The 24,497-nt window shown below is 61.6% G+C and overlaps 5 protein-coding genes across 5 annotated transcripts; 1 reads left to right on the forward strand and 4 right to left on the reverse strand.

Annotated features, from left to right (window-relative positions):
• The first annotated feature begins 578 nt into the window (after positions 1–578).
• LOC124722773 lies at positions 579–2,003 on the forward strand. The gene has a single exon (XM_047247909.1). The coding sequence runs from the start codon at positions 579–581 to the stop codon at positions 2,001–2,003; it is 1,425 nt and encodes a 474-aa protein (XP_047103865.1).
• Positions 2,004–6,698: 4,695 nt separating this feature from the next.
• LOC124722774 lies at positions 6,699–7,075 on the reverse strand. Its single transcript, XM_047247910.1, has 2 exons — positions 7,022–7,075; positions 6,699–6,980 (listed from the first exon to the last, which is right to left on the reverse strand). The coding sequence occupies exons 1-2, from the start codon at positions 7,073–7,075 to the stop codon at positions 6,699–6,701; spliced, it is 336 nt and encodes a 111-aa protein (XP_047103866.1).
• Positions 7,076–10,218: 3,143 nt separating this feature from the next.
• LOC124722776 lies at positions 10,219–11,103 on the reverse strand. The gene is made up of 2 exons (XM_047247911.1): positions 10,790–11,103; positions 10,219–10,600 (listed from the first exon to the last, which is right to left on the reverse strand). The coding sequence occupies exons 1-2, from the start codon at positions 11,101–11,103 to the stop codon at positions 10,219–10,221; spliced, it is 696 nt and encodes a 231-aa protein (XP_047103867.1).
• A 4,945-nt stretch (positions 11,104–16,048) lies between these two features.
• On the reverse strand, positions 16,049–16,651 carry LOC124722777. Its single transcript, XM_047247912.1, has one exon. It carries the CDS (start codon positions 16,649–16,651, stop codon positions 16,049–16,051), a length of 603 nt encoding a protein of 200 aa, XP_047103868.1.
• A 1,065-nt stretch (positions 16,652–17,716) lies between these two features.
• On the reverse strand, positions 17,717–19,758 carry LOC124722778 (spidroin-2-like). The gene is made up of 3 exons (XM_047247913.1): positions 19,429–19,758; positions 18,392–19,242; positions 17,717–18,335 (listed from the first exon to the last, which is right to left on the reverse strand). The coding sequence occupies exons 1-3, from the start codon at positions 19,756–19,758 to the stop codon at positions 17,717–17,719; spliced, it is 1,800 nt and encodes a 599-aa protein (XP_047103869.1).
• Positions 19,759–24,497: the final 4,739 nt, after the last annotated feature.

The raw sequence follows: 24,497 nt of genomic DNA on the forward strand, positions 1-24,497 counted from the left end.
CGGGGTCGCCGCATTCCAGTCGTCGGTGCATCTACTGCTGCTGCCTCAGCCACCTGGTCTCCGCCTCCCAGGGCTCGCTGCTGCTGCTGCTTCTCCCTCCTGGTCGCCACCTCCCAGTCGTCGGTGCTTCTGCTGCTGCTACCTCAGCCACCTGATGTACGCCTCCTAGTGCTCACTGCTGCTGCTGCTGCTGCCTCGCCCCCCCAGTCGCCGCATCCCAGTCATCGGTGCATCTGCTGCTGCTGCCGCAGCCACCTGGTCTCCGCCTCCCAGGGCTCGCTGCTGCTGCTGCCTCCGCCTCCTGGTCGCCACCTCCCAGTCGTCGGTGCTTCTGCTGCTGCTGCCTCAGCCACCTGGTCTTGGCTTCCCACAGCACATTGATGCTGCTGCCTCCGCCACCTAGACGCCACATCCCAGTTATCGGTGCTTCTGCTGCTGCTGCCTCAGCCACCTGGTCTCCGCCTCCTACTGCTCGCTGCTGCTGTTGCTGTTGCCTCAGCCTCCCGGTCGCCGCATCCCAGTCATGGTGCATTTGCTACTGTTGCCTCAGCCACCTGGTCTCCACCTCTCAGGGCTTGATGCTGCTGCTGCTGCTGCCCCAGCTTCCCCCTCGAAGTATCCCAGTTGTCGGTGCATCTCCTACTGCTGCCTCAGCAACCTGGTCTCCGCCGCCCAGGCCTCGCTGCTGCTGCTGCGTCAGCCTCCTTGTCTCCGCATCCCAGTTGTTGGTGCATCTGCTGCTGCTGCCTCGGCCACCTGGCCTCCACCTCCCAGGGCTCGCTGCTGCTGCTGCTGCTGCTGCTGCCTCGGCCTACCGGTCGCCGCATCACAGTCGTCGTGGCATCTGCTGCTGCTGCCTCAGCCACCTGGTCTCCGCCTCCCAGGGCTTGCTGCTGCTGCTGCTGCAAACTCCGCTTCCTGGTCGCCGCCTCCCAGTCGTCGGTGTTTCTGCTGCTGTTGCCTCAGCCACCTGGTCTACGCCTCATAGTGCTCGCTGCTGCTGCTTCGGCCTGCCGGTCGCCGCATCCCAGACGTCGGTGCATCTGCTGCTGCTACCTCAGCCACCAGCACTCCACCTCCCAGGTCTCGCTGCTGTTGCTGCTTCCGCCTCCTGGTCGCTGCCTCCCAGTCGCCGGTGCTTCTGCTGCTGCTGCCTCGGCCATCTGGTCTCCGCCTCCCAGGGCTTGCTGCTGCTGCTGCTGCAACCTCCGCTTCCTGGTCGCCGCCTCCCAGTCGTCGGTGTTTCTGCTGCTGCTGCCTCAGCCACCTGGTCCCCGCCTCCCAGGGCTCGTTGCTGCTGGTGCTGCTGCCTCAACCTCCTGGTCTCTGCCTCCCAGGGTTCGCTGCTGCTGCTGCAGCTGCCTCGGCCTCCCAGTCGCCGTATCCCAGTTGTCGGTGCATCTGCTGCTGCTACCTCAGCCACCTGGTCTCCGCCTCCCGGGGCTCGCTGCTGCTGCCGCTGCTGCCTCCGCCTCCTGGTCGCCGCCTCCCAGTCGTCCGTGCTTCTGCTGCTGCTACCTCAGCCACCTGCTCTCCTCCACCCAGGTCTCGCTGCTGCTGCTGCTTCCGCCTCCTGGTCGTTGCCTCCCAGTCGTCGGTGCTTCTGCTACGGCTGCCTCAGCCACCTGGTCTCCGCATCCTGGTGCTCGCTGCTGCTGTTGCTGTTGCCTGAGCCTCCCGGTCGCCGCTTCCCAGTCATCGGTGCATTTGCTGCTGCTGCCTCAGCCACCTGTTCTCCGCCTCCCAGGGCTCGATGCTGCTGCTGCTGCTGCCCAGCTTCCTGCTCGCCGTATCCCAGTCGTCGGTGCATCTGCTACTGCTGCCTCAGCCACCTGGTCTCCGCCTCCCAGGGCTCGAAGCTGCTGCTGCTGCTGCCTCGGCCTCCCGCTCGCTGCATCCTAGAAGTCGGTGTTTCTGCTGCTGCTGCCCGAGCCAGCTGGTCTCCACCTCCCAGGGCTCGCTGCTGCTGCTGTCTTGGACTCCCGGTCGCCGCATCCGAGTAGTAGATGCATCTGCTGCTGCTGCCTCAGCCACCTGCCCTCATCCTCCCAGGGCTCGCTGCTGCTGCTGCTGCTGCCACCGCCTCCTGGTCGCCGCCTCCCAGTCGTCAGTGCATCTGCTGCTTCTGCCTCAGCCACCTGGTCTCCGCCTCCCAGAGCTCGCTGCTGCTGCTGCTGCTGCTTCCTCGGTCTCCAAGTCGCCGCATACCAGAAGGCGGTGCTTCTGCTGCTGCTGCCTCAGTCACCTGGTCTCTGCTTCCCAGGGATCGGTGCTGCTGCTGCTGCTGCGTCCGCCTCCTTGTCTCCGCCTCCCAGGGCTTGCTGATGCTGCTGCTGCCTCGGCCTCCCGGTCGACGCACACCAGTCGTCGGTGCCTCTGCTGCTGCTGCATCAGCAACCTGGTCTCTGCCTCCCAGAGCTCGCTGCTGTTGCTGCGGCTGCCTCCACCTCCTGGTCGCCGCCTCCCAGTCTTCGGTGCTTCTGCTGCTGCTGCCTCAGTCACCTGATCTCCGAAACCAAGTGCTCGCTACTGCTGCTACTGCTGCTTCGGCCTCATGGTCGCTGCATCCCAGTCGTCAGTGCATCTGCTGCTGCTGCCTCAGCCTCCTGGTCTCAGCCTCACAGGGCTCGCTGCTCCTCCTACTGCTGCTGCCTCCACTTCCTGTTCCCCGCTTCCCAAACGTCGGTGCATCTGCTACTGCTGCCTCAGCCACCCGGTCTATGCCTTCTAGTGCTAGCTGCTGCTGCTGCTGCTTTTGCCTCGGCCTCCCGCTCGGTGCATCCCAGTCGTCGGTGCATCTGCTGCTGCTGTCTCAGCCACCTGGACTCCGCATCCCAGGGCTCGCTGCTGCTTCTGCTGCTGCCTCCGCCTCCTGGTAGCCTCCTATCAGTCGTCGGTGCTTCTGCCGCTGCTGCCTCGGCCTCCTGGTCTCTGACTCCCAGGGCTCGCTGCTGCTGCTGCTGCTGCCTCAGCCTCCTGGTCGCTGCCTCGCATTCGACGGTGCTTCCGCTGCTGCTGCTTCAGTCACCTGATCTTCGAAACCTAGTGCTCGCTGCTGCTGCTGCTGCTGCCTCTGCCTCATGGTCGCTGCATCCCAGTCGTCGGTGCATCTACTGCTGCTGCCTCAGTTACCTTGTCTCCACCTCCCCGGGCTCGCTGCTGCAGCTGCTGCTCCCCCCGCCTCCCGGTCGCCACATCCCAGTCGTCGTTGCTTCTGCTGCTCCTTCCTCCGCAGCCTGGTTGCAGCTTCCTAGTGTTCGCTTCTGCTGCTGCTGCTGCTGCTGGCTCGACCTCCCGGTCGCCGCATCTCAATCGTTGGTGCATCTGCTGCTGCTGTCCCAGCCACGGGGTCTCCGCTTCCCAGGGCTCGTTGCTGCTGCTGCTGCTGCCTCGGCCTCCCGGTCGCCGCATCCCAGAAGACGGTGCTTCTGTTGCTGCTGCCTCAGCCAGCTGGTCTCCACCTCCCACAGCTCGCTGCTGCTGCTGCTGGTTTCTCAGCATCCCGATCGCCACTTCCCTATCGTCGGTGGATCTGCTGCTGCTTCCTCAGTCACCTGGTCTCTGCATTCCAGGGCTCTCTGCTGCTGATGCTGCTGCCTCGGCCTCCCAGTCTCAGCATCCCAGAAGTCGGTGCTGCTGCTGCTGCTGCCTCAGCCACCTTGTCTCCACATCCCAGAGCTCGCTGCTGCCTCTGCCTCCTGGTCGCCGCATCCCAGTCGTCGGTTCATCTGCTGCTGCTCCCTCAGCCACCAGGTCTCCGCCTCCCAGGACTCACTGCTGCTGCTGCTGCCTCGGCCTCCCAGTCGCTGCATCCCAGAAGTCGGTGCTTCTGCTGCTGCTGCCACAGCCACCTGGTCACCGAATCCCAGGGCTCGCTGCTGCTGCTGCTGCTGCCTCAGTCCTCCAGGTCGCCGCATCCCAGTCGTCGGTGCATCTGCTGCTGCTGCGTCAGCCATCTACGCTCCGCCTCCAAGGGCTTGCTGCTGCTGCTGCTGCCTCGGCCTCGGGGTCGCTGCATTCCAGTCGTCGGTGCATCTGCTGCTGCTGCCTCAGCCACCTGGTCTCCGCCTCCCAGGGCTCGATGCTGCTGCTGCTGCTGCCTCCTGGTCGCCACCTCCCAGTCGTCGGTGCTTCTGCTGCTGCTGCCTCAGCCACCTGGTCTTGGCTTCCCACAGCACGTTGATGCTGCTGCCTCCGCCACCTAGACGCCACATCCCAGTTATCGGTGCTTCTGCTGCTGCTGCCTCAGCCACCTGGTCTCCGCCTCCTACTGCTCGCTGCTGCTGTTGCTGTTGCCTCAGCCTCCCGGTCGCCGCATCCCAGTCATGGTGCATTTGCTACTGTTGCCTCAGCCACCTGGTCTCCACCTCTCAGGGCTCGATGCTGCTGCTGCTGCTGCCCCAGCTTCCCCCTCGAAGTATCCCGGTTGTCGGTGCATCTCCTACTGCTGCCTCAGCAACCTGGTCTCCGCCGCCCAGGCCTCGCTGCTGCTGCTGCGTCAGCCTCCTGGTCTCCGCATCCCAGTTGTTGGTGCATCTGCTGCTGCTGCCTCGGCCACCTGGCCTCCACCTCCCAGGGCTCGCTGCTGCTGCTGCTGCTGCTGCTGCCTCGGCCTACCGGTCGCCGCATCACAGTCGTCGTGGCATCTGCTGCTGCTGCCTCAGCCACCTGGTCTCCGCCTCCCAGGGCTTGCTGCTGCTGCTGCTGCAAACTCCGCTTCCTGGTCGCCGCCTCCCAGTCGTCGGTGTTTCTGCTGCTGTTGCCTCAGCCACCTGGTCTACGCCTCATAGTGCTCGCTGCTGCTGCTTCGGCCTGCCGGTCGCCGCATCCCAGACGTCGGTGCATCTGCTGCTGCTACCTCAGCCACCAGCACTCCACCTCCCAGGTCTCGCTGCTGTTGCTGCTTCCGCCTCCTGGTCGCTGCCTCCCAGTCGTCGGTGCTTCTGCTGCTGCTGCCTCGGCCATCTGGTCTCCGCCTCCCAGAGCTTGCTGCTGCTGCTGCTGCAACCTCCGCTTCCTGGTCGCCGCCTCCCAGTCGTCGGTGTTTCTGCTGCTGCTGCCTCAGCCACCTGGTCCCCGCCTCCCAGGGCTCGTTGCTGCTGCTGCTGTTGCCTCAACCTCCTGGTCTCTGCCTCCCAGGGTTCGCTGCTGCTGCTGCAGCTGCCTCGGCCTCCCAGTCGCCGTATCCCAGTTGTCGGTGCATCTGCTGCTGCTACCTCAGCCACCTGGTCTCCGCATCCCGGGGCTCGCTGCTGCTGCCGCTGCTGCCTCCGCCTCCTGGTCGCCGCCTCCCAGTCGTCCGTGCTTCTGCTGCAGCTGCCTCAGCCACCTGGTCTACGCGTCATAGTGCTCGCTGCTGCAGCTGCTGCTGCCTCGGCCTCCCAGTCGCCGCATCCCAGACGTCAGTGCATCTGCTGCTGCTACCTCAGCCACCTGCTCTCCTCCACCCAGGTCTCGCTGCTGCTGCTGCTTCCGCCTCCTGGTCGTTGCCTCCCAGTCGTCGGTGCTTCTGCTACGGCTGCCTCAGCCACCTGGTCTCCGCATCCTGGTGCTCGCTGCTGCTGTTGCTGTTGCCTGAGCCTCCCGGTCGCCGCTTCCCAGTCATCGGTGCATTTGCTGCTGCTGCCTCAGCCACCTGTTCTCCGCCTCCCAGGGCTCGATGCTGCTGCTGCTGCTGCCCAGCTTCCTGCTCGCCGTATCCCAGTCGTCGGTGCATCTGCTACTGCTGCCTCAGCCACCTGGTCTCCGCCTCCCAGGGCTCGAAGCTGCTGCTGCTGCTGCCTCGGCCTCCCGCTCGCTGCATCCTAGAAGTCGGTGTTTCTGCTGCTGCTGCCCGAGCCAGCTGGTCTCCACCTCCCAGGGCTCGCTGCTGCTGCTGTCTTGGACTCCCGGTCGCCGCATCCCAGTAGTAGATGCATCTGCTGCTGCTGCCTCAGCCACCTGCTCTCATCCTCCCAGGGCTCGCTGCTGCTGCTGCTGCTGCCACCGCCTCCTGGTCGCCGCCTCCCAGTCGTCAGTGCATCTGCTGCTGCTGCCTCAGCCACCTGTTCTCCGCCTCCCAGGGCTCGATGCTGCTGCTGCTGCTGCCCAGCTTCCTGCTCGCCGTATCCCAGTCGTCGGTGCATCTGCTACTGCTGCCTCAGCCACCTGGTCTCCGCCTCCCAGAGCTCGCTGCTGCTGCTGCTGCTGCTTCCTCGGTCTCCAAGTCGCCGCATACCAGAAGGCGGTGCTTCTGCTGCTGCTGCCTCAGTCACCTGGGATCGGTGCTGCTGCTGCTGCTGCGTCCGCCTCCTTATCTCCGCCTCCCAGGGCTTGCTGCTGCTGCTGCTGCCTCGGCCTCCCGGTCGACGCACACCAGTCGTCGGTGCCTCTGCGGCTGCTGCTCAGCAACCTGGTCTCTGCCTCCCAGAGCTCGCTGCTGTTGCTGCGGCTGCCTCCACCTCCTGGTCGCCGCCTCCCAGTCTTCGGTGCTTCTGCTGCTGCTGCCTCAGTCACCTGATCTCCGAAACCAAGTGCTCGCTACTGCTGCTACTGCTGCTTCGGCCTCATGGTCGCTGCATCCCAGTCATCAGTGCATCTGCTGCTGCTGCCTCAGCCTCCTGGTCTCAGCCTCACAGGGCTCGCTGCTCCTCCTACTGCTGCTGCCTCCACTTCCTGTTCCCCGCTTCCCAAACGTCGGTGCATCTGCTGCTGCTGCCTCAGCCACCCGGTCTATGCCTTCTAGTGCTAGCTGCTGCTGCTGCTGCTTTTGCCTCGGCCTCCCGCTCGGTGCATCCCAGTCGTCGGTGCATCTGCTGCTGCTGTCTCAGCCACCTGGACTCCACATCCCAGGGCTCGCTGCTGCTTCTGCTGCTGCCTCCGCCTCCTGGTAGCCTCCTATCAGTCGTCGGTGCTTCTGCCGCTGCTGCCTCGGCCTCCTGGTCTCTGACTCCCAGGGCTCGCTGCTGCTGCTGCTGCTGCCTCAGCCTCCTGGTCGCTGCCTCGCATTCGACGGTGCTTCCGCTGCTGCTGCTTCAGTCACCTGATCTTCGAAACCTAGTGCTCGCTGCTGCTGCTGCTGCTGCCTCTGCCTCATGGTCGCTGCATCCCAGTCGTCGGTGCATCTACTGCTGCTGCCTCAGTTACCTTGTCTCCACCTCCCCGGGCTCGCTGCTGCAGCTGCTGCTCCCCCCGCCTCCCGGTCGCCACATCCCAGTCGTCGTTGCTTCTGCTGCTCCTTCCTCCGCAGCCTGGTTGCAGCTTCCTAGTGTTCGCTTCTGCTGCTGCTGCTGCTGCTGGCTCGACCTCCCGGTCGCCGCATCTCAATCGTTGGTGCATCTGCTGCTGCTGTCCCAGCCACGGGGTCTCCGCCTCCCAGGACTCACTGCTGCTGCTGCTGCCTCGGCCTCCCAGTCGCTGCATCCCAGAAGTCGGTGCTTCTGCTGCTGCTGCCACAGCCACCTGGTCACCGAATCCCAGGGCTCGCTGCTGCTGCTGCTGCTGCCTCAGTCCTCCAGGTCGCCGCATCCCAGTCGTCGGTGCATCTGCTGCTGCTGCGTCAGCCATCTACGCTCCGCCTCCGAGGGCTTGCTGCTGCTGCTGCTGCCTCGGCCTCGGGGTCGCTGCATTCCAGTCGTCGGTGCATCTGCTGCTGCTGCCTCAGCCACCTGGTCTCCGCCTCCCAGGGCTCGATGCTGCTGCTGCTGCTGCCTCCGCCACTTGGTCGCCGCTTCACAGTCGTCGGTGCGTCTGCTGCTGCTGCCTCAGCCACCTGATCTACGCCTCCTAGTACTCGCTGCTGCTGCTGCTCCTGCTGCTGCCTCGGGCTCCCTTATCGCCGCATCCCAGTCATCGGTCCATCTGCTACTGCTGCCTCAGCCACCTTGTCTCCGCCCCCCAAGGGTTTGATGCTGCTGCTGCTGCTGCCTCAGCCTCCCGGTAGACGTATCCCGGTCGTCGGTGCATCTGCTACTGCTCAATCAGCGACCTGGTCTCCGCCTCCAAGGGCTCGATGCAGCTGCTGATGCTGCCTCAGCCTCCCGGTCACTGTATCACAGTCGTCGGTGCTTCTGCTGCTGCTGCCCAGCCACCTGGTCTCCGCCTCCCAGGAGTCGCTGCAGCTGCTGCTGCCGCCGAATCCGCCTCCTGGTCGCCGCCTGCCTGTCGTCGGTGCATCTGCTGCTGCTGTCTCAGCCTCCCGGTCACTGCATCCCAGTCGTCGTAGCTTCCTAGTGCTCGCTGCTGCTGCTCAATCAGCGACCTGGTCTCCGCCTCCAAGGGCTCGATGCTGCTGCTGCTGCCTCCTCGGCCACCCGGTCGCCGCATCCCAGTCGTCGGTGCATCTGCTGCTGCTGCCTCAGCCACCCGGTCTCAGACTCCCAGGGCTCGCAGCTGCTGCTGCCTCGGCCTCCCGGTCGCCGCATCCCAGAACTCGGTGCTTCTGTTGCTGCTGCCTCAGCCACCTGGTCTCCAACTCCCTGAGCTCGCTGCTGCTGTTGCTGCTGCTGCCTCGGCGTCCCGGTTGCCACATCCCAGTCGTCGGTGCATCTGCTGCTGCTGCCTCAGCCACCTGGTCTCCGCCTCCCTAGTCTCGCTGCTGCTGCTGCTGCCTCGGCCTCCCGGTCAACGCACACCAGTCGTCGGTGCCTCTGCTGCTGCTGCCACAACCACCTGGTCTCTGCCTCCCAGGGCCCACTGCTGCTGCTGCTGCTGCCTCCACCTCCTGGTCACCGCCTCCCAGTCGTCGGTGCTTCTGCTGCTGCTGCCTGAGCCACCTGCTCTCCGCCTCCAAGGGCTCGCTGCTGCTGCTGCTGCTGCCCCCGCCACCTGGTCTCCGCCTCCCAAGTCTTGCTGCTGCTGCTGCTGCTGCTGCTGCCTCGGCCTCCCGGTCGACGCTCACCAGTCGTCGGTGCCTCTGCTGCTGCTGCCACAGCCACCTAGTCTCAGCCTCCCAGGGCTTGCTGCTGCTGCTGAGGCTGCCTCGGCCTCCCGGTCGTCGCATCCCAGTCGTCGGTGCTTCTGCTGCTGCTGCCTCAGCATCCTGGTCTCTGCCTCCCAGGGCTCGCTGGTGTTGCTGCAGCTGCCTCCAACTCCTGGTCGCCGCCTCCCTGTCGTCGATGCTTCTGCTGCCGCTGCTTCAGTCACCTGATCTCCGAAACCAAGTGCTCGCTGCTGCTGCTGCTGCTGCCTCGGCCTCCTAAACGCCGCTTCCCAGTCGTCGGTGCATCTGCTGCTGCTGCCTCAGCCACCTGGTCTCCGCCTCCCACGGCTCGCTGCTGCTCCTACTGCTGCTGCCTCCACCTCCTGTTCGCCGCTTCCCAGTCGTCTGTGCTTCTGCTACTGCTGCCTCAGCAACCCGGTCTACGCCTCCTAGTGCTTACTGCTGCTGCTGCCTCGGCCTCCCAGTCGCCGCATCACAGATGTCAGTGCTTCTCCTTCTGCTGCCTCAGCCTCCTGGTCTCTGCCTCCCAGGGCTCGCTGCTGCTGCTGCCCCAGCCTCCTGTTCGCCGCCTCCCAGTCTTCGGTGCTTCTGCTGCTGCTGCCTCAGTCACCTGATCTTCGAAACCTAATGCTCGCTGCTGCTGCTGCTGCTGCCTCTGCCTCCTGGTCTCTGCATCCCAGTTGACGGTGCATCTACTGCTGCTGCCTCAGCCACCTGGGCTCCTCCTCAAATGCATCTGCTGCTGCTGCTACAGCCACCTGGCCTCCACGTCCCAGGGCTCGCTGCTGCTGCTGCTGCCGCCTCAGCCTCCCGGTCGCTGCATCACAGTCGTCGTTGCTTCTCCTGCTGCAGCCTCCACGCCCTGGTCACAGCTTCCTAGTGCTCCCTGCAGCTGCTGTTGCTGCTGCCTCGAACTCCCGGGCGCCGCATCCCAATCGTAGGTGCATCTGCTGCAGCTGCCTGTGCCACCTGGTCTCCGCCTCCCAGGGCTCGCTGCTGCTGCTGCTGCTGCCTCGGCCTCCCGGTCGCCGCATCCCAGTCGCCATTGCTTCTGCTGCTGCTGCCTCCGCACCCTAATCACAGCTGTTTAGTGCTCGCTGCTGCTGCTGTTGCTGCTGCTTCGAACTCATGGGCACCGCATCCCAATTGTTGGTGCATCTGCTGCTGCTGCCTCAGCCACCTGGACTCTTACTCCCAGAACATGCAGCTGCTGCAGCTGCTGCCTTGGCCTCCTGGTCGCCACATCCCAGTCGTCGGTGCATCTGCTGCTCCTGCCTCAGCCACCTGGTCTACGCCTCCTAGCGATCGCTGCTGCTGGTGCTGCTTCCTCGGCCTCCCAATCGTCGCATCCCAGTCATCGGTGCATCTGCTGCTGCTGCCTCAGCCACCTCGTCTCCGCCTCCCAGGGCTGGCTGCTGCTGCTGCTGCTGCCTCAGCCTCCCGGCCGCCGCATCCCAGTCGTCAGTGCATCTGCTGCTGCTGCCTAAGCCACCTGCTGCTTCTACTGCTGCTGCTGCCGCCGCCTCGGCCTCCCGGTCGCCGCATGCGAGTGGTCGGAGCATCTGCTGCTGCTGCCTCAGCCACCTGGTCTCCGCCTCCCAAGGCTCGATGCTGCTGTAGCTGCAGCCTCCGCCTCCTTGTCGCCGCCTCCTGGTCGCCGCCCCCCAGTCGTCGTTGCATCTGCTGCTGCTGCCTCAGCCTCCCGGTCACTACAATCCAATCATCGGTGCTTCTGCTGCTGCTGCCTCAGCCACCTGGTATTCACCTCCAACGGCTTGCTGCTGCTGCTGCTGCCTCCTCGGCCGCCCGGTCGCTGCATCCCAGTCGTCGGTGCAGCTGCTGCTGCTGCCTCAGCCACCTGGTCTCCACCTCCCAGGGCTCCCCGCTGCTGCTGCTGCCTCGGCCTCCCCGTCGCCGCATCCCAGTCGTCGGTGCATCTGCTGCTGCTGCCTCATCCACCTGGTCCCCGCCTCCCAGGGCGCGCTGCTGCTGATGCTGCTGCCTCGGTCTCCCGGTCGCCGCATCCCAGAAGTCGGTGCTTCTCCTGCTGCTGCCTCAGCCACGTGGTCTCCGCCTCCTAGGGCTCGCTGCTGCTGCTGCTGCTGCTGCCTCTGCCTCCTGGTCTCCGCCTCCCAGGGGTCGCTGCTACTGCTGCTGCTGTCTCGGCCTCTCGGTCGCCGCATCCCAAACGCTGGTGCTTCCACTGCTGCTGCCTCAGCCACCTGGTCTATGCCTCATAGTGCTTGCTCCTGCTGCTGCTGCTGCCTCGGGCTCCCGGTCGCCACATCCCAGACGTCATGGCACCTGCTGCTGCTGCCTCAGCCACCGGGTCTCCGCCTCCCAGAGCTCGCTGCTGCAGCTCCTGTTGCCTCAGCCTCCCAGTCGCCGCATCCCAGCCGTTGGTGCATCTGCTGCAGCTGCCTCAGCCACCTGGTCTCTGCCTCCCAGGGCTCGTTGCATTAGATACTGCTGCTTCGGCCTCATGGTCCCCGCATCCCAGAATTCGATGCTGCTGCTGCTGCTGCCTCTGCCATCTGGTCTCCACCACCCAGGGCTCGCAGTTGCTGCTGCTGCCGCTTCGGGCTCCAGGTCGCCGCATCCTAGCCATCGGTGCTTCTCTGCTCCTGCCTCCGCGGCCTGGTCGGAGCTTCCTAGTGCTCGCTGCTTCTGCTGCTGCCACAGCCTTGGCCTTCCTGTCGCCGCATTCCAGAAATCGGTGCTTCTGCTGCTGCTGCCTCAACCACCTGGCCTCCGCCTGCAAGGGCTCGATGCTGCTGCTGCTGCTGCCACGGCCACACAGTCGCCGCATCCCAGTCGTCGGTTCATCTGCTGCTGCTGCCTCACCCACCTGGTCTCCGCATCCCAGGGCTCAATGCTGCTGCTAATGCTGCCTCAGCCTCCCGGTCGCCGCATCCCAGTCGTCGGTGCATCTGCTGGTGCTGACTCACCCACCTGGTCTCCGCCTCCCAGGGTTCGCTGCTGCTGCTGCTGATGCCTCGGGCTCCCCGTCGCGGCATCCCAGTCATCGATGCATCTGTTGCTGCAGCCTCAGCCACCTGGTCTCCACGTCACAGGGCTCACTGCTGCTGCTGCTGCTGCTGCTGCCTCCACCTTCTGGTCGCCGCCTCACAGTCGTTGGTGATTCTGCTGCTGCTGCCTAGCCACCTGTTCTCCGCCTCCCAGGGCTCGCTCCTGCTGCTGCTGCTGCTGCTGCTGCTGCTTCCGCCTCCTCGTCGCCGACTCCTAGTCATCGGTGCTTCTGCTGCTGCTGCCTCAGTCACCTGATCTCCGCCGTCTAGTGCTCGCTGCTGCTGCTTCTGCTGCTGCCTTGGCCTCCCGGTCACTGCATCCTTTAAGTCGCAGCTTCTGCTGCTGCTGCTTCAGCCACCTGGTCTCCACCTTCCAGGGCTCGCTCCTGCTGCTGCTGCTACCTCTGCGTCCTGGTCGCCGCATGCCAAACGTTGGTGCATCTGCTGCTGCTGCCTCACCCACCTAGTCTCCGCTTCCCAGGGCTCGTTGCTCCTGCTGTTGCTGCCTCGGCCTCCCGGTCGCCGCATTCCAGAAGTCGGTTTTTCTGCTGTTGCTGCCTCAGCCACCTGGTCTCCGCCTCCCAGGTCTTGCTGCTGCTGATGCTGCTGCCTCGGCATCCCAGCCGCCGCATCCCTGACGTTGGTGCTTCTGCTGCTGCTGCCTCAACCACCTAGTGTCCGCCTCCCAGGGCTCGCTGCAGCTGCTGCTGCTGCTGCCTCCGCTTCCTTGTTGCCGCATCCCATTCGTTTGTGCACCTGCTGCTGCTGCCTCAGCCTCCCAGACGCTGCAACCCAGTCATTCGTGCTTCTGCTGATGTTGCCTCGGCCACCTGGTCTCCACCTCCCAGGGGTCACAAGCTGCTTCTGCTGCTCCATCGGCCTCCCGGTCGCCGCATCCCAATCGTCGGTGCATCTGCTGCTGCTGCCTCAGCCCCCTTGTCTCTGTCTCCCAGGGCTCGCTGCAGCTGCTGCTGCTGCCTCGGCCTCCCGGTTGCCGCATCCCAGTTGTCGGGGCTTCTGCTGCTGCTGCCTCAGCCACCTGATCTCCCAGGGCTCGCTGCTGCTGGTGCTTCTACATTGGCCTCCCGGTCGCCGCATCCCAGTTGTCGTTGCATCTGCTGCTGCTGCCGCCTCACCCACCTGGTCTCCCAGGGCTCGATTCACCTGCAGCTACTGCCTCAGCCTCCCGGTCACTGCATCCCAGTCGTTGGTGCATTTGCTGCTGCTGCCTCACCCACCTGGCCTTTGCCTCCCAGGGCTCACTGCTGCTGCCGCTGCTACCTCCGAATCCTGGTCCCTGCCACCCAGTCGTCGGTGCTTCTGCTGCTGCTGCCTCAGCCACCTGGTCTCCGCCTCCCTGGGTTTGCTGCTGCTGGTGCTTCTACCTCGGCCTCCCGGTCACCACATCCCAGTCATCGGAGCATCTGCTGCTGCTGCCTCAGCCACCAGGTCTCTACCTCCCAGGGCTTGCTGCTGCTGCTGCCGCCTCAGCCGCCCGGTCGCCGCATCCCAGTCGTTGGTGCTTCTGCTGCTGCTGCCTCATTTACCTGGTCTCCGCCTCCCAGGCCTCGCTGCTGCTGATGCTGCTGCCTCAGCATCCTGGTCGCCGCATCCCAGACGTCGGTGCTTCCACTGCTACTTTCTCAGCCACCTGGTCTCCGTCTCCCAGGACTCAATGCTGCTGCTGCTGCTTCCACGGCCTCCCGGTCGCCGCTTCCCAGTGGACGGTGCATCTGCTGCTGCTGCCTCTGCCGCCTGGTCGCAGCCTCCTAGTGCTCTCTGCTGCTGCTGCTGCTGCCTCGGCGTCCCGGTCGCCGTATCCCAGTCACCGGTGCTTATACTGCTGCTCCTTCAGCCACCTGGTCTACGCCTCCTAGTGCTCGCTTCTGCTGCTGCTGCCTCGGCCGCGGGGTCGCCGCATACCAGTCATCGGTGCATCTGCTGCTGCTGCTGCCTCAGCCACCAGGTCTCCGCCTCCCAGGGCTCGCTGCGGCTGCTGCTGCTGCCTCAGCCTCCGGGTCGTTGACTCAGTTGTTGGTGCTTCTGCTGCTGCTGCCTCAGCCACCTGGTCTCCGCCTCCCAGGGCTCGCTGCTGATGCTGCCTCACCTTCATGGTTGCCCCCTACCAGTCGTCGGTGCTTCTGCTGCTGCTGCCTCAGCCACCTGGTCTCTGCCTGCCAGGGCTCGATGCTGCCCTGCCGCTGCTGCTGCTGCAGCCTCGGTCGGCTGGTCGCCGAATCCCAGTGTTCGGTGCATGTGCTGCTGCTGCCTCAGCCATCTATTCTGCACCCCCCAGGGCTCGCCACTGCTGCTCTTGCTGAAGCTGCTGCCACCGCCACCTGGTCCCCGCATCACCCTGCTCGATGCTACTGCTTCTGCTGCCTCTGCCTCCTGTTCACTACGTCCGAGTCGTCGGTGCTTCTATTGTTGCTGCCTCCGTCGCCTGGTTGCCGCCATCTAGTGCACGCTGCCCCTGATGCTGCTGCCTCGGTCTCCCGGTCGCTGCATCTCAGTGTTAGGTGCATCTGCTGCTGCTGCCTCAGCCATCTATTCTCCGCCCCCCAGAGCTCGCCGCTGCTGGTCCTGCTGATGCTTCTGACTCCGCCTCCTGGTCCCCGCATCACCCTGCTCGATGCTACTGCTGCTGCTGCCTCAGCTTCTGTTCGCCACCTCCGAGTCGTCGGTGAGCCTGCTGCTGCTGCCTCCGTCGCCTGTTCCCCACTTTCTAGTGCTCACTGCTGCTGATGCTGCTGCCTCGGCTTCCCGGACGCCGCATCCCCGTCAGCGGTGCTTCTACTGCTGCTCCCTCAGCCTCCTGGTCTCCGCCTCCCAGGGCTCGCATCTGCTGCTGCTGCTGCTGCTGCATTGGCCTCCCGGTAGCCACTTCCCAGTCGCCGGTGCATCTGCTGCTGCTGCCTCAGCCACCTGGTCTTAGCCTCCCAGTGCTCGCTCCTGCTGCTGCTGCTGCCTTGTGCTCGCGGTAGCCGCATCCCAGTCGTCAGTGCATCTGCTGCTGCTGCCCCCGCCGCTTGGGCGCCAGCCCCCAGTGTTCGCTGCTGCTGCTGCTTTGACCTCATGGTCGCCGCATCCCAGTCGTCGGTGCATCTGCTGCTGCTGCCTCAGCCACCTGGTCTCTGCCTCCCAGGGCTCGCTGCACCCGCTGCTGCTGATGCTGCTGTCTTCGCCTCCTGGTCACCGCGTTATGGAGCTCACTGCTACCGCTGCTGCTGCTACTGCAGCTTGGACTCCCAGTCAGCCGCATCCCATTCGTCGGTGCTTCTGCTGATGCTGCCTCAGCCACCTCGTCTCCGCCTCCCAGGTCTCTCTGCTGCTGCTTCCTCGGCTTCCCGGTCGTCGCATCCCAGTCGTCGATGGATCTGCTGCTGCTGCCTCAGCTGCCAGGAAACCGGTTCCCAATGCTCGCTACTGCTGCTGCCTCGGCCTCCCGGTCGCCGCATCCCAGTTGTCGGTGCATCTGCTGCTGCTGCCTCACCCACCTGGTCCCCGCCCCCAGGGCTCGATGCAGCACTTGCAGCTGCCTCAGCCTCCCGGTCACTGCATCCCAGTCGTACGTGCATCTGCTGCTATTGCCTCACCCACCTGGTCTCGGCCTCCTAGGGCTCGCTGCTGCTGCTGCTTCCTCGGCCTCCCGATCGCCGCATCCCAGTCGTCGGCGCGTCTGCTGCTGCCACCTCCTAGTGCTCGCTGCTGCTGCTGCTGCTGCTGATGCTGCCTCGGTCTCCTGGTCGCCGCATCGCAATCCTCGGTGCATCTGCTGCTGCTGCTTCAGCCACCTGGTCTCCGCCGGCCAGGGCTCGCTGCCGCTGCTTCTACTGCCTCGGCCTCCCGGTCGCCGCATCCCAGAACTCGGTGCTTCTGCTGCTGCCTCAGCCACCTGGTCTCTGCCTCCAAGGGCTCGCTGCTGCTGCTGCCTCCGCCTCACGGTCACACCCTCCCAGTCGTTGATGCATCTGCTGCTGCTGCCACAGCCACCTGGTCTCCGCCTGCCAGGGCTCGCTGCTGCTGCTGCTGCCTTGGCCTCCCAGTAGCCGCATCCCACTGATCGGTGCATCTGCTGCAGCTGCCTTGCCACCTGGTCTTAGCCTCCCAGGACTTGCTGCTGCTGCTGCTGCCTTGGCCTCCCGGTAGCCGCATCCCAGTCGTCGGTGCTTCTGCTGCTGCTGCCTCCGCCGCCTGGTCGCCGCCTCCTAGTGTCTGCTGCTGCTGCTGCTGCTGCTGCCTCAGCCACCCGGTCTCCGCTTCCCAGAGCTCGTTGCTGCTGCTGTTGCTGCCTCAGGCTCCCGGTCGCCGCATCCCAGACATCGGTGCTTCTCCTGCTGCTGCCTCCGCCACCTGGTCGCCGCCTCCTAGTGCTCGCTACTGCTGATGCTGCTGCCTCATCCTCCTGGTCACCGCATTCCAGTGTTCGGTGCATCTGCTGCTGCTGCCTCATCCATCTGGTCTCCGCCTCCAAGGGCTCGCTACTGCTGCTGCTGCTGCTGCTGCTGCTGCCTCGGCCTTCCGGTCGCCGCATCCCAGTCATCGGTGCTTCTACTGCTTCAGCCTCAGCCATCTGGTCTCTACCTCCCACGACTCGATGCTGCTGCTGCTGCTGCTGCTGCCTCAGCCACCCGGTCTCCACTTCCCAGAGCTCATTGCTGCTGCTGCTGCTGCTGCTGCCTCGGGCTCCCGGTCGCCGCATCCCAGACGTCGGTGTTTCCCCTGCTGCTGCCTCTGCCGCCTGGTCGCCGCCTCCTAGTGCTCGCTGCTGCTGCTGCTGCCTCGGCCTCCCGGTCGCCGCATCCCTGCTGTTGGTGCATCTGCTGCTGCTGCCTCAGCCACCTATTCTCCGCCTCGCAGGGCTCGCTGCTGCTGCTGCCTAGGCCTCCTGATCATCAGTTCCCAGTCGTTGGTGCTTCCGCTGCTGCTGCCTCAACCACCTGTTCTCCGCCTCCCACGGCATGCTGCTGCTGCTGCTGCCTCGGCGTCCCGGTCGCCGAATCCTAGTCATCGGTACTTCTGCTGCTGCTGCTGCCTCTGCCACCTGGTCTCCCCCTCCCAGCTCTCGCTGGTGCTGCTGCTGCTGTCTCGGCCTCCCCGGTCGCCGCATCCCAGTCGTCTGTGCTTCTGTTGTTGCTGCCTCAGACACCTGGTCTCCGCCTCCCAGCGCTCGCTGCTGGTGCTGCATCAGTCTCTCGGTTTACTCCTCCCAGTGCTCGCTACTGCTGCTGCTGCTGCTGCCCCCACGCCTGGTCGCCCATTACGGGTGCTTGCTGCTGCTGCTGATGCTGCCTCGGCATCCCGGTCGCCGCCTCCCAGTCGTCGGTGCTTCTGTTGCCGCTGCCTGAGCCTCCTGTTCCGCGCCACTCAGTGCTAGCTTCTTCTTCTGCTGCTGCTGCCTCCGCCTCCTAGTGCCTACTGCCTGCTGCTCGCTGATGCTGTGTCAGCTTCCTCCGCCACCTCGTCACGACCCCCAGTGGTCGGTGCTGCTACTGCCTCCACCTCCTTGTTGCCACCCCCAGTGGTCAGTGCTGCTGCTGCTGCTGCCTCTGCCGCCTGTTCGCCACCTCCCGGTGTTCGCTGCTGCTGCTGCTACTGCTCCCTCTGCCTCCTGGTTGCTGCCCCCAGTGGTCACTGCTGCTGCTGCTAATTGCTCCGCCGCCTGGACGCCGCCTCCCCTTGTTCGCTGCTGCTGCTGCTATTGCCTCTGTGTCCTGGTCCCTGCCTCCCGGTGCTCGCTGCTACTGCTACTACTACTACCTCTCCCTCATGGTCGCGGCCTCCCAGTGTTCGCTGCTGCTGCTGCTGCTGCCTTCGCCTCCCTGTTGTCGCCTCCCAGTCTTGGCTGCTTCTGCTGCAACCGCCGCCTGCTCGCTGCCTCCCAGTGCTTGCTGCTGCTGCTGCTGCTGCCTCTGCCTCCTGGTCCCTGCCTCCCAGTGCTCGCTGCTACTGCTGCTACTACTACCTCTGCCTCATGGTCGCGGCCTCCCAGTGTTCGCTGCTGCTGCTGCTGCTGCTGCCCCCGCCTCCTGGTCGCCGCCTCACAGTGGTTGGTGCTGCTGCTGCTGCTGCCTCTGCCACCTAGTCGCGGCCTCCCAGAACTCGCTTCTGCAGCTGCTGCTGCTGCCTCCACCGCCTGGCCGCCGCCTCCCAGCGCTCTCTGTTGCTGCTGCTGCTGCCTTCGCCTCCCGGTCACCGCCTCCCAGTCGTCGGTGCTTCTACTGCTGCTGCCTAAGCCTCCTAGTTGCCGCCTCCCAGTGCTTGCTGCTGCTCCTCCTGCTGCCTCCGCCGCCTTGTCGTAGCCTCCCGGTGCTCGCTGCTGCTGCTGCTGCAGCTGCCTCTGCTTCCTGGTCCCCACCTCCTGGTGCTCGCTGCTACTGCAGCTGCTGCCTCCACCGGCTGGCCACTGCCTTCCAGTGGTCTGTGCTGCTGCTGCTTCCACCTCGTGGTCGCCACCTCCCAGTGCTCGCTGCTACTGCTGTTGCTATCTCCTGCCTCTGCCTCCTGGTCGTTCCCTCCAAGTGCTCGCTGCTGCTGCCTCGGCCTCCCGGTCGTTGCATCCCAGTCATCGGTGCTTTTGCTGCAGCTGCCTCTGCCGCCTGGTCGAGACCTCCCAGTGCTCGCTGCTGCTGCTGCTGCTGCTGCAGCTACTGCCTTCACGTCCTGGTCGCCGCCTCGCAGAGGTCGGTGCTGCTTCCTTCGCCATCTGGTCGCCACCTCCCAGTACTCTTTGCTGCTGTCTCTGCCTCCTGGTCTACCCCTCCCAGTGCTCGCTACTGCTGCTGCTACACCCACTTCCTGGTCGCCACCTCCCAGTGGTTGGTGCGGCTGCTGCTGCTGCCTCTGCCACCTGGTCAAGCCTCCCAGTGCTCGATGCTGCTGCTGCTGCTGCTGCATCCGCCACATGGTCGCCGCGTGCCGCTGTGCGCTGATGCAGCTGCTGTTGCCTTCGCTGGCTGGTTGCTGCCTCCCAGTGCTCGTTGTGGCTGCTGCTGCTGTCTCCACCTCCTGGCCGCCGCCCGCAGAGGTCGCTGCTGCTGCTAATTCCTCCGCCACCTGGACGCCGCCTCCCAGTGCTCGATGCTGCTGCTGCTGCTTCCTCCACCTCCTCGTCCCCGCCTCCCGGTGCTCGCTGCTACTGCCTCTGCCACCTGGACGCCACCTCCAGTGCTCGATGCTGCTGCTGCTGCTGCTGCCTCTCCCTCCTGGTCCCTGCCTCCCGGTGCTCGCTACTACTGCTGCTGCTGCAGCTGCCTCCTGGTCGCCTCTTCCCAGAGGTTGGTGCTGCTGTTGCTACTGCCTCCGCTGACTGGCCACCGTATCCCAGCGCTCGCTGCTGCTACTGCTGCTGGTGCCTCTGCCTCCTGGTCCCCACCTCACGGTGCTCACTGCCACTACTGCTGCTGCCTCCGACTCCTGTTTGCCGCCTCCCAGTGGTCAGTGAAGCTGCTGCTACTTCCTCCGTCGCCTAGTCGCTGCCTCCCAGTGCCCGCTGCTCCTGCTGCTGCTGCCGCCACCGTCTGGTTGCCATCTCCCGGTGATCGCTGCTGCTGCTGCTGCTGCTGCTGCTGCTGCCGCCGGCGCCTGGGTGTCTCCCGGTGCTCGCTGCTGCTGCTTCTGCTGCTGCCGCCGCCACCTGGTCACCGTCTCCCGGTGCTCGTGCTGCTGCTGCTGCTGCTGCTGCTTCCACCTGGTCGCCGCTTCCCAGTGGTCGCTGCTGCTGTTGCCGCTGCCTGGTTGCGGTCTGTCGGTGCTCGCTGCTGCTACTGCGGCTTCTGCTGTTGTTTCTGCTGCTGCTGTAGCCGCCATCTCCTGGTGCTCGCCGCCGCCCAGTGCTCGTCACTGCCCCCCGTTTTAGTTCCTTTCGTACTTCGGCGTCCTGTCACCTGTGGGCACTGCCTGAAATCATGGACACCCCTACTACCACCATCATCTACACCTCCCCTCCACCAGCCCCCACTGTGACATCGCGGAGTGGTTCCTCTGCGATTAATCCGTCTCGTCTACCTCCCCTACTCACAGTCTCCTCTCCCTCTATCTTCACCTCATCAATGTATCCTTACCTTTGTGTCACTCCTGCCCCTGCTCCTGTCCTTCCTGCCACCTCCCACTCCTGTCACCCAGCAAGACGACTTTCCTCCCCTCCCCACCCTCCCCCCTGCAACTACCCCTGCTTCCCCCACCCTAGTAACTGTCCGCTGTGCCACAGTCGCCACCACAGAGTGCCCTACCCTCTTACCCAGTGCCACTGCCTCACAGGAGAACCCTGCCACCACCACCTCCCCATCCATCCGGTCCCACATCCCTTCTCCCAAGCCACACCTACCAAAAAATCCTCCAAACACCCCAGTAGTGACCTCTCCTCCTCCCTGTCCTACAAAAAAACACAGCCCATCCCACTTCCCTCTGACCCCGCCACAGAATCCAACCCACCCCCCAAGCCCTCTCCTTGTATACCTTTGTCCTAGCTAATCCTGATCCAAAATGCCTCGATGCCTGCACCCTCACCCTTGAAATCCGGAAGTACATCCCCAGTGCACCCATCACCCAACTTATCCCTTGCAGAGACTCTGTTCTCATCAAGTGCCCCTCTCCCTCTTTCCATACTGATCTCCTAAGGCGCCTTCCCCGCATCGCCTTTGGCCCCAATGCATCCCTCACCCCTTTCCTTACATCCTCCTCTCCTTGTCAGCCCCAAACCCCTCATCATGTGCCAACCCTCACCGCCGTGATCACAAAACTCGGCCCTATGGTCACGGAGGCTGAGGTGTTGGTGGAACTGAACACCCAGCCTGCCCTGGAAATCTGCTCAGCCCACTGTATTTAAAACTCCTCTGGCCCTACCTTCCTCATGCGTGTATTTACAAGGTCCGCCTCCTCCATCGACCACCTCCTCACACAGGGAGCCCTGATTTTCAACAGCCACCACACTTTTGCCCCGTCCCATTCCCCTTCTCAATCCTACAGCTGTCAGCAATATCTCCTGTACAACGACCACCTCACCCAAAACTGCAAGAACCCTGCCACCTGCCCCCATTGTAAAGCCTCTCACCTCCTTAAACAGTGTCCCAACCTTGCCTCTCCCCCTTCCTGCAACACCTGCAATGAACTTCACCCCACCCATTCCTCCAAATGCAAAGCAAACCCCTCCCACCAACCCTGAGTTCGCTGTCCCCGTTCGCCCTTATCGACCTGCCCATCCACCCCAACAATTCCCTCCACCCTCCCCCTACAGCAGAAGACATCATTTGGTTCCTCACTATCGTCCTGCAGAACATCCACCCCTTCCAGCGCCCCTGCACACACCAGCAGATTTCCCTCGCCACCCGCTCTATTTTCGACTTTAACACCTACGCCACCTACTCCCACAACCCGGACCACTTTACTTTCACCCACATCGACACCCTCAATTAAGCCGCTTGTAAGTAGGCTGTTTAGGTTTTTATATTGGAAACGCCACGTAGCGCTCTGTATGAAAATCACTGGCTGTGCTGTGTGCAGTCTGTGGCTGGTTTGCATTGTTGTTGGCTATTGTAGTGTTGGGCTGTTGGCTGTTAACAGCGCGTAGCGTTGCGCAGTTGGAGGCGAGCCGCCAGCAGTGGTGGATGTGGGGAAGTGAGATGGCCGATTTTTGAGAATGGATTATCTGGAGGTGTGTCCATCAGAAACAGTACATTTGTAAGAATGGATGTCATGAACTGCTATATATATTATGACTATTAAGGTAAATACATTGTTTGTTCTCTATTAAAATCTTTCATTTGCTAACTATGCCTGTCAGTAGTTAGTGCCTTCCGTAGTATGAATCTTTTATTTAGCTGGCAGTAGTGGCGCTCGCTGTATTGCAGTACTTCGAGTAACGAAGGTTTTTGTGAGGTAAGTGATTTGTGAAACGTATAGGTTAATTTAGTCAGGGCCATTCTCTTGTCGGGATTACTGAAAGTCAGATTGCGTTGCGCTAAACATATTGTGTGTCAGTTTAAGCACAGTCATGTATAATTTTTCTAAGGGGACGTTTCATATGTCGACCCTTAGCCGAGGATACCTCACTGGAATCTTCTGATTTTTTCTTGTAGTTTGTGTAATTAGTGCAGCCTTTGTTTATTGCTAGCGCGTAATTCTAGAGAGAATTTCCTTTGTAGTTGCAGTTTTTCATTTTTGTACAGTAAAACAGTTGTGGCATGCATATAGATTTGCACCAAGTATTTCGCAGCTGCGCTTGCAATTAACGAGATATTATTTTCAATGCTATGTTAATGTGTTTTCTTATTTGGTCTTCAAATTGTGGTTTTCTGTGTTGTTATGTGAAATATTGTGACAATAATGGCGTGTGAAGAACGTAATACTAGGCTCCAAAGAAAACTGAGAAATGACAGTGAAGACGAAAGCAGTGTGTTAACGCCGCCGAGTAATGAATTAACCAATGTTCAAAGTAGTAATTTGGTAATTGTGCATAGGGAAATGGAGAGGGTTGCAAATAATGGTGTAGGCAGTGAAACAATTAGTGAACAGGGAAGTATTATCGATCGATTGGTCGGCAACAGCTCGCCTCAGGAATCCGAAATGACAGGACACAATCTTGCAGATACTGTAGATTCAGGTTTTGCGTCCTCACCGTTTTCTCAAATAAGTCAAGACACATTTTCTGCTTGTCAAAATGTGAATGTTGCCGGTGCAAATGCACTGCCGAAAAGCATAGAGGAACAGATTCCAGACACTAATACATTATTATTGCAATTAATGCAACAAATGAAACAAAATCAGAGACAAACACAGCAACAGTTAGACACAATGCAACACAATCAGAGACAAACACAGCAAAAACTTCAAAAGTTAGACACAATGGAACAAAAGCTTCAAAAGTTAGACTCAGTGGAACATATGCTTGAACAAACACGTGAAGATTTAACTACTGAGTTACATAAAATCGAATCGAAATGTCAAAAAGTCTGTAATGACGTAAAAACACAAATTTGTGAGCATTTACAACCTATTTTTTCGCGTCATGAAAATACATTACTGATCACGAATTAGCCATAAAAGAACTGCAAACTATTTTTCATGAAAATCATGAGACCTTGCAAGCTAAAATTGACTCAGTTGCATCTACCGATTCGGTTACGGCAACTTGAAAAAACTCAGGAAAACTTAAAGGACACAGTAGATACGATTTCAACACAAATGGACACTCTGAAATTTGGTTTAGAAAAACACATTGAGGAAATAAGTACACTATCGGAGAAAGTGGCCGAACTTTCGGATCAGTTCACTAACTTATCTGCAAAGGTAGATGATGATCTGAATGACACAAGACCTGTAGCCATCACTGACACAGAAGAGTGTGAACAAATTAAGAAATTCGAACAAAATCAGAATCAAATTAATACGCAACACAAAAGAGAAATCCGGGAAGTACAAGATCAGTTGGCACAAGTAATACAAAAAATATATATTTCAGAGGACACTCGCGCTCCAACTCGGGAAGAGGGACTTAGAAATACGGAAAAGCCACAAAATAATAACACAGGGCATTTCGGAAATTATGAAAGAAATTGGCAAGGTGCACCGAATTTTGAGATGGAACCGCCGACACGACGTATCAATGACCGATATGCTACTCGCCGACACGATGATTTTGACTATGAGCTGTTCATTACTACACGTAAATTCAAAACATTTAAGAATTCTGGCAACGACATTCATCCACAAGCGTGGCTCCATCAATTCTCTCATTGTTTTCCTCCCAACTGGTCATTAGGCCACAGATTAGAATTTATGGGTGGCTACTTAGAGAATGAACCAGCTGTAAAAATGCGATCGGCCATTCATGATTACCACAGTGAAGGAGCATTTCCTCTCAGCATATTGGTCTCAAGCTACACAAGACCGAGTAAAACATAGCATCATAATGATGAAACATTTCGAACAATCTGAATTCTCCAGTCTTGTGAAATATTTTGAAGACGTGCTGCACAAGAATCAGTACCTGTCAAACCCATACAGCCCCTCAGAACTCATCCGCATTTGCTTAATCAAATTACCTGAACATTTACGACATATTATTTTGGCAAGACGTTGCTAAGACGACATTGAAGCTTTTCAGGGACTCTTACAAGAATTAGAAATTGACACTTACAATCGCGGAACGCGAAAACAGGAACACAACAATTACAGGTCACATCCGTCGCAATTCCGCGATGAAAGAAATAATAATTGGACACGACAAGGCTATTCTCACAACACAAATCGTGACCAAAACAGACACCACCCATATGACAACCACTGGCAGAGTAATAGTTACAGAAAAAGATCGCATTTCCGTAGTAATGAATATGACAGAGACAATCATAGAAACAGACAATATGGCAACCAGAACTATTGTTATCACGGGAGACAGAATAACTTCAGACGCAACGGTCCACCGTGCAGTGATAATTCAGGGAGAAATTCTCCACCACTTAACCGACAAGAAAGAAACTACAGGAACTACCGACATGACGACATACGATATAATCATAACGACAGACCTAAATTTCATCAGAACTGGC

Source organism: Schistocerca piceifrons, chromosome X (assembly GCF_021461385.2).
Source record: "Schistocerca piceifrons isolate TAMUIC-IGC-003096 chromosome X, iqSchPice1.1, whole genome shotgun sequence".
Lineage (NCBI taxonomy): Eukaryota > Metazoa > Arthropoda > Insecta > Orthoptera > Acrididae > Schistocerca > Schistocerca piceifrons.

Coding starts and splice junctions, on each gene's coding strand:
- LOC124722773 (XM_047247909.1), top strand. CDS start 579: ATGCTGCTGCTGCTGCTGCCCCAGCTTCCCCCTCGAAGTATCCCAGTT.
- LOC124722774 (XM_047247910.1), bottom strand. CDS start 7,075: ATGAGGCAGAGGCAGCAGCAGCAGCAGCAGCGAGCACTAGGTTTCGAA. Junction 6,981..7,021: donor CACTAGGTTTCGAAGATCAG/GTGACTGAAGCA, acceptor GTCGAATGCGAG/GCAGCGACCAGGAGGCTGAG.
- LOC124722776 (XM_047247911.1), bottom strand. CDS start 11,103: ATGCGGCGACCGAGAGGCCGAGACAGCAGCAGCAGTAGCAGCGACCCC. Junction 10,601..10,789: donor GCAGCGGGGAGCCCTGGGAG/GTGGAGACCAGG, acceptor CAGCAGCAGCAG/ATGCAACGACGACTGGGGGG.
- LOC124722777 (XM_047247912.1), bottom strand. CDS start 16,651: ATGCGGCGACCGGGAGCCCGAGGCAGCAGCAGCAGCAGCAGCAGCAAT.
- LOC124722778 (XM_047247913.1), bottom strand. CDS start 19,758: ATGGCGGCTACAGCAGCAGCAGAAACAACAGCAGAAGCCGCAGTAGCA. Junction 19,243..19,428: donor GGAGCAGCGGGCACTGGGAG/GCAGCGACTAGG, acceptor CGGAGGCAGTAG/CAACAGCAGCACCAACCTCT. Junction 18,336..18,391: donor TGGGAGGTGGCGACCACGAG/GTGGAAGCAGCA, acceptor CGGTGGAGGCAG/CAGCTGCAGTAGCAGCGAGC.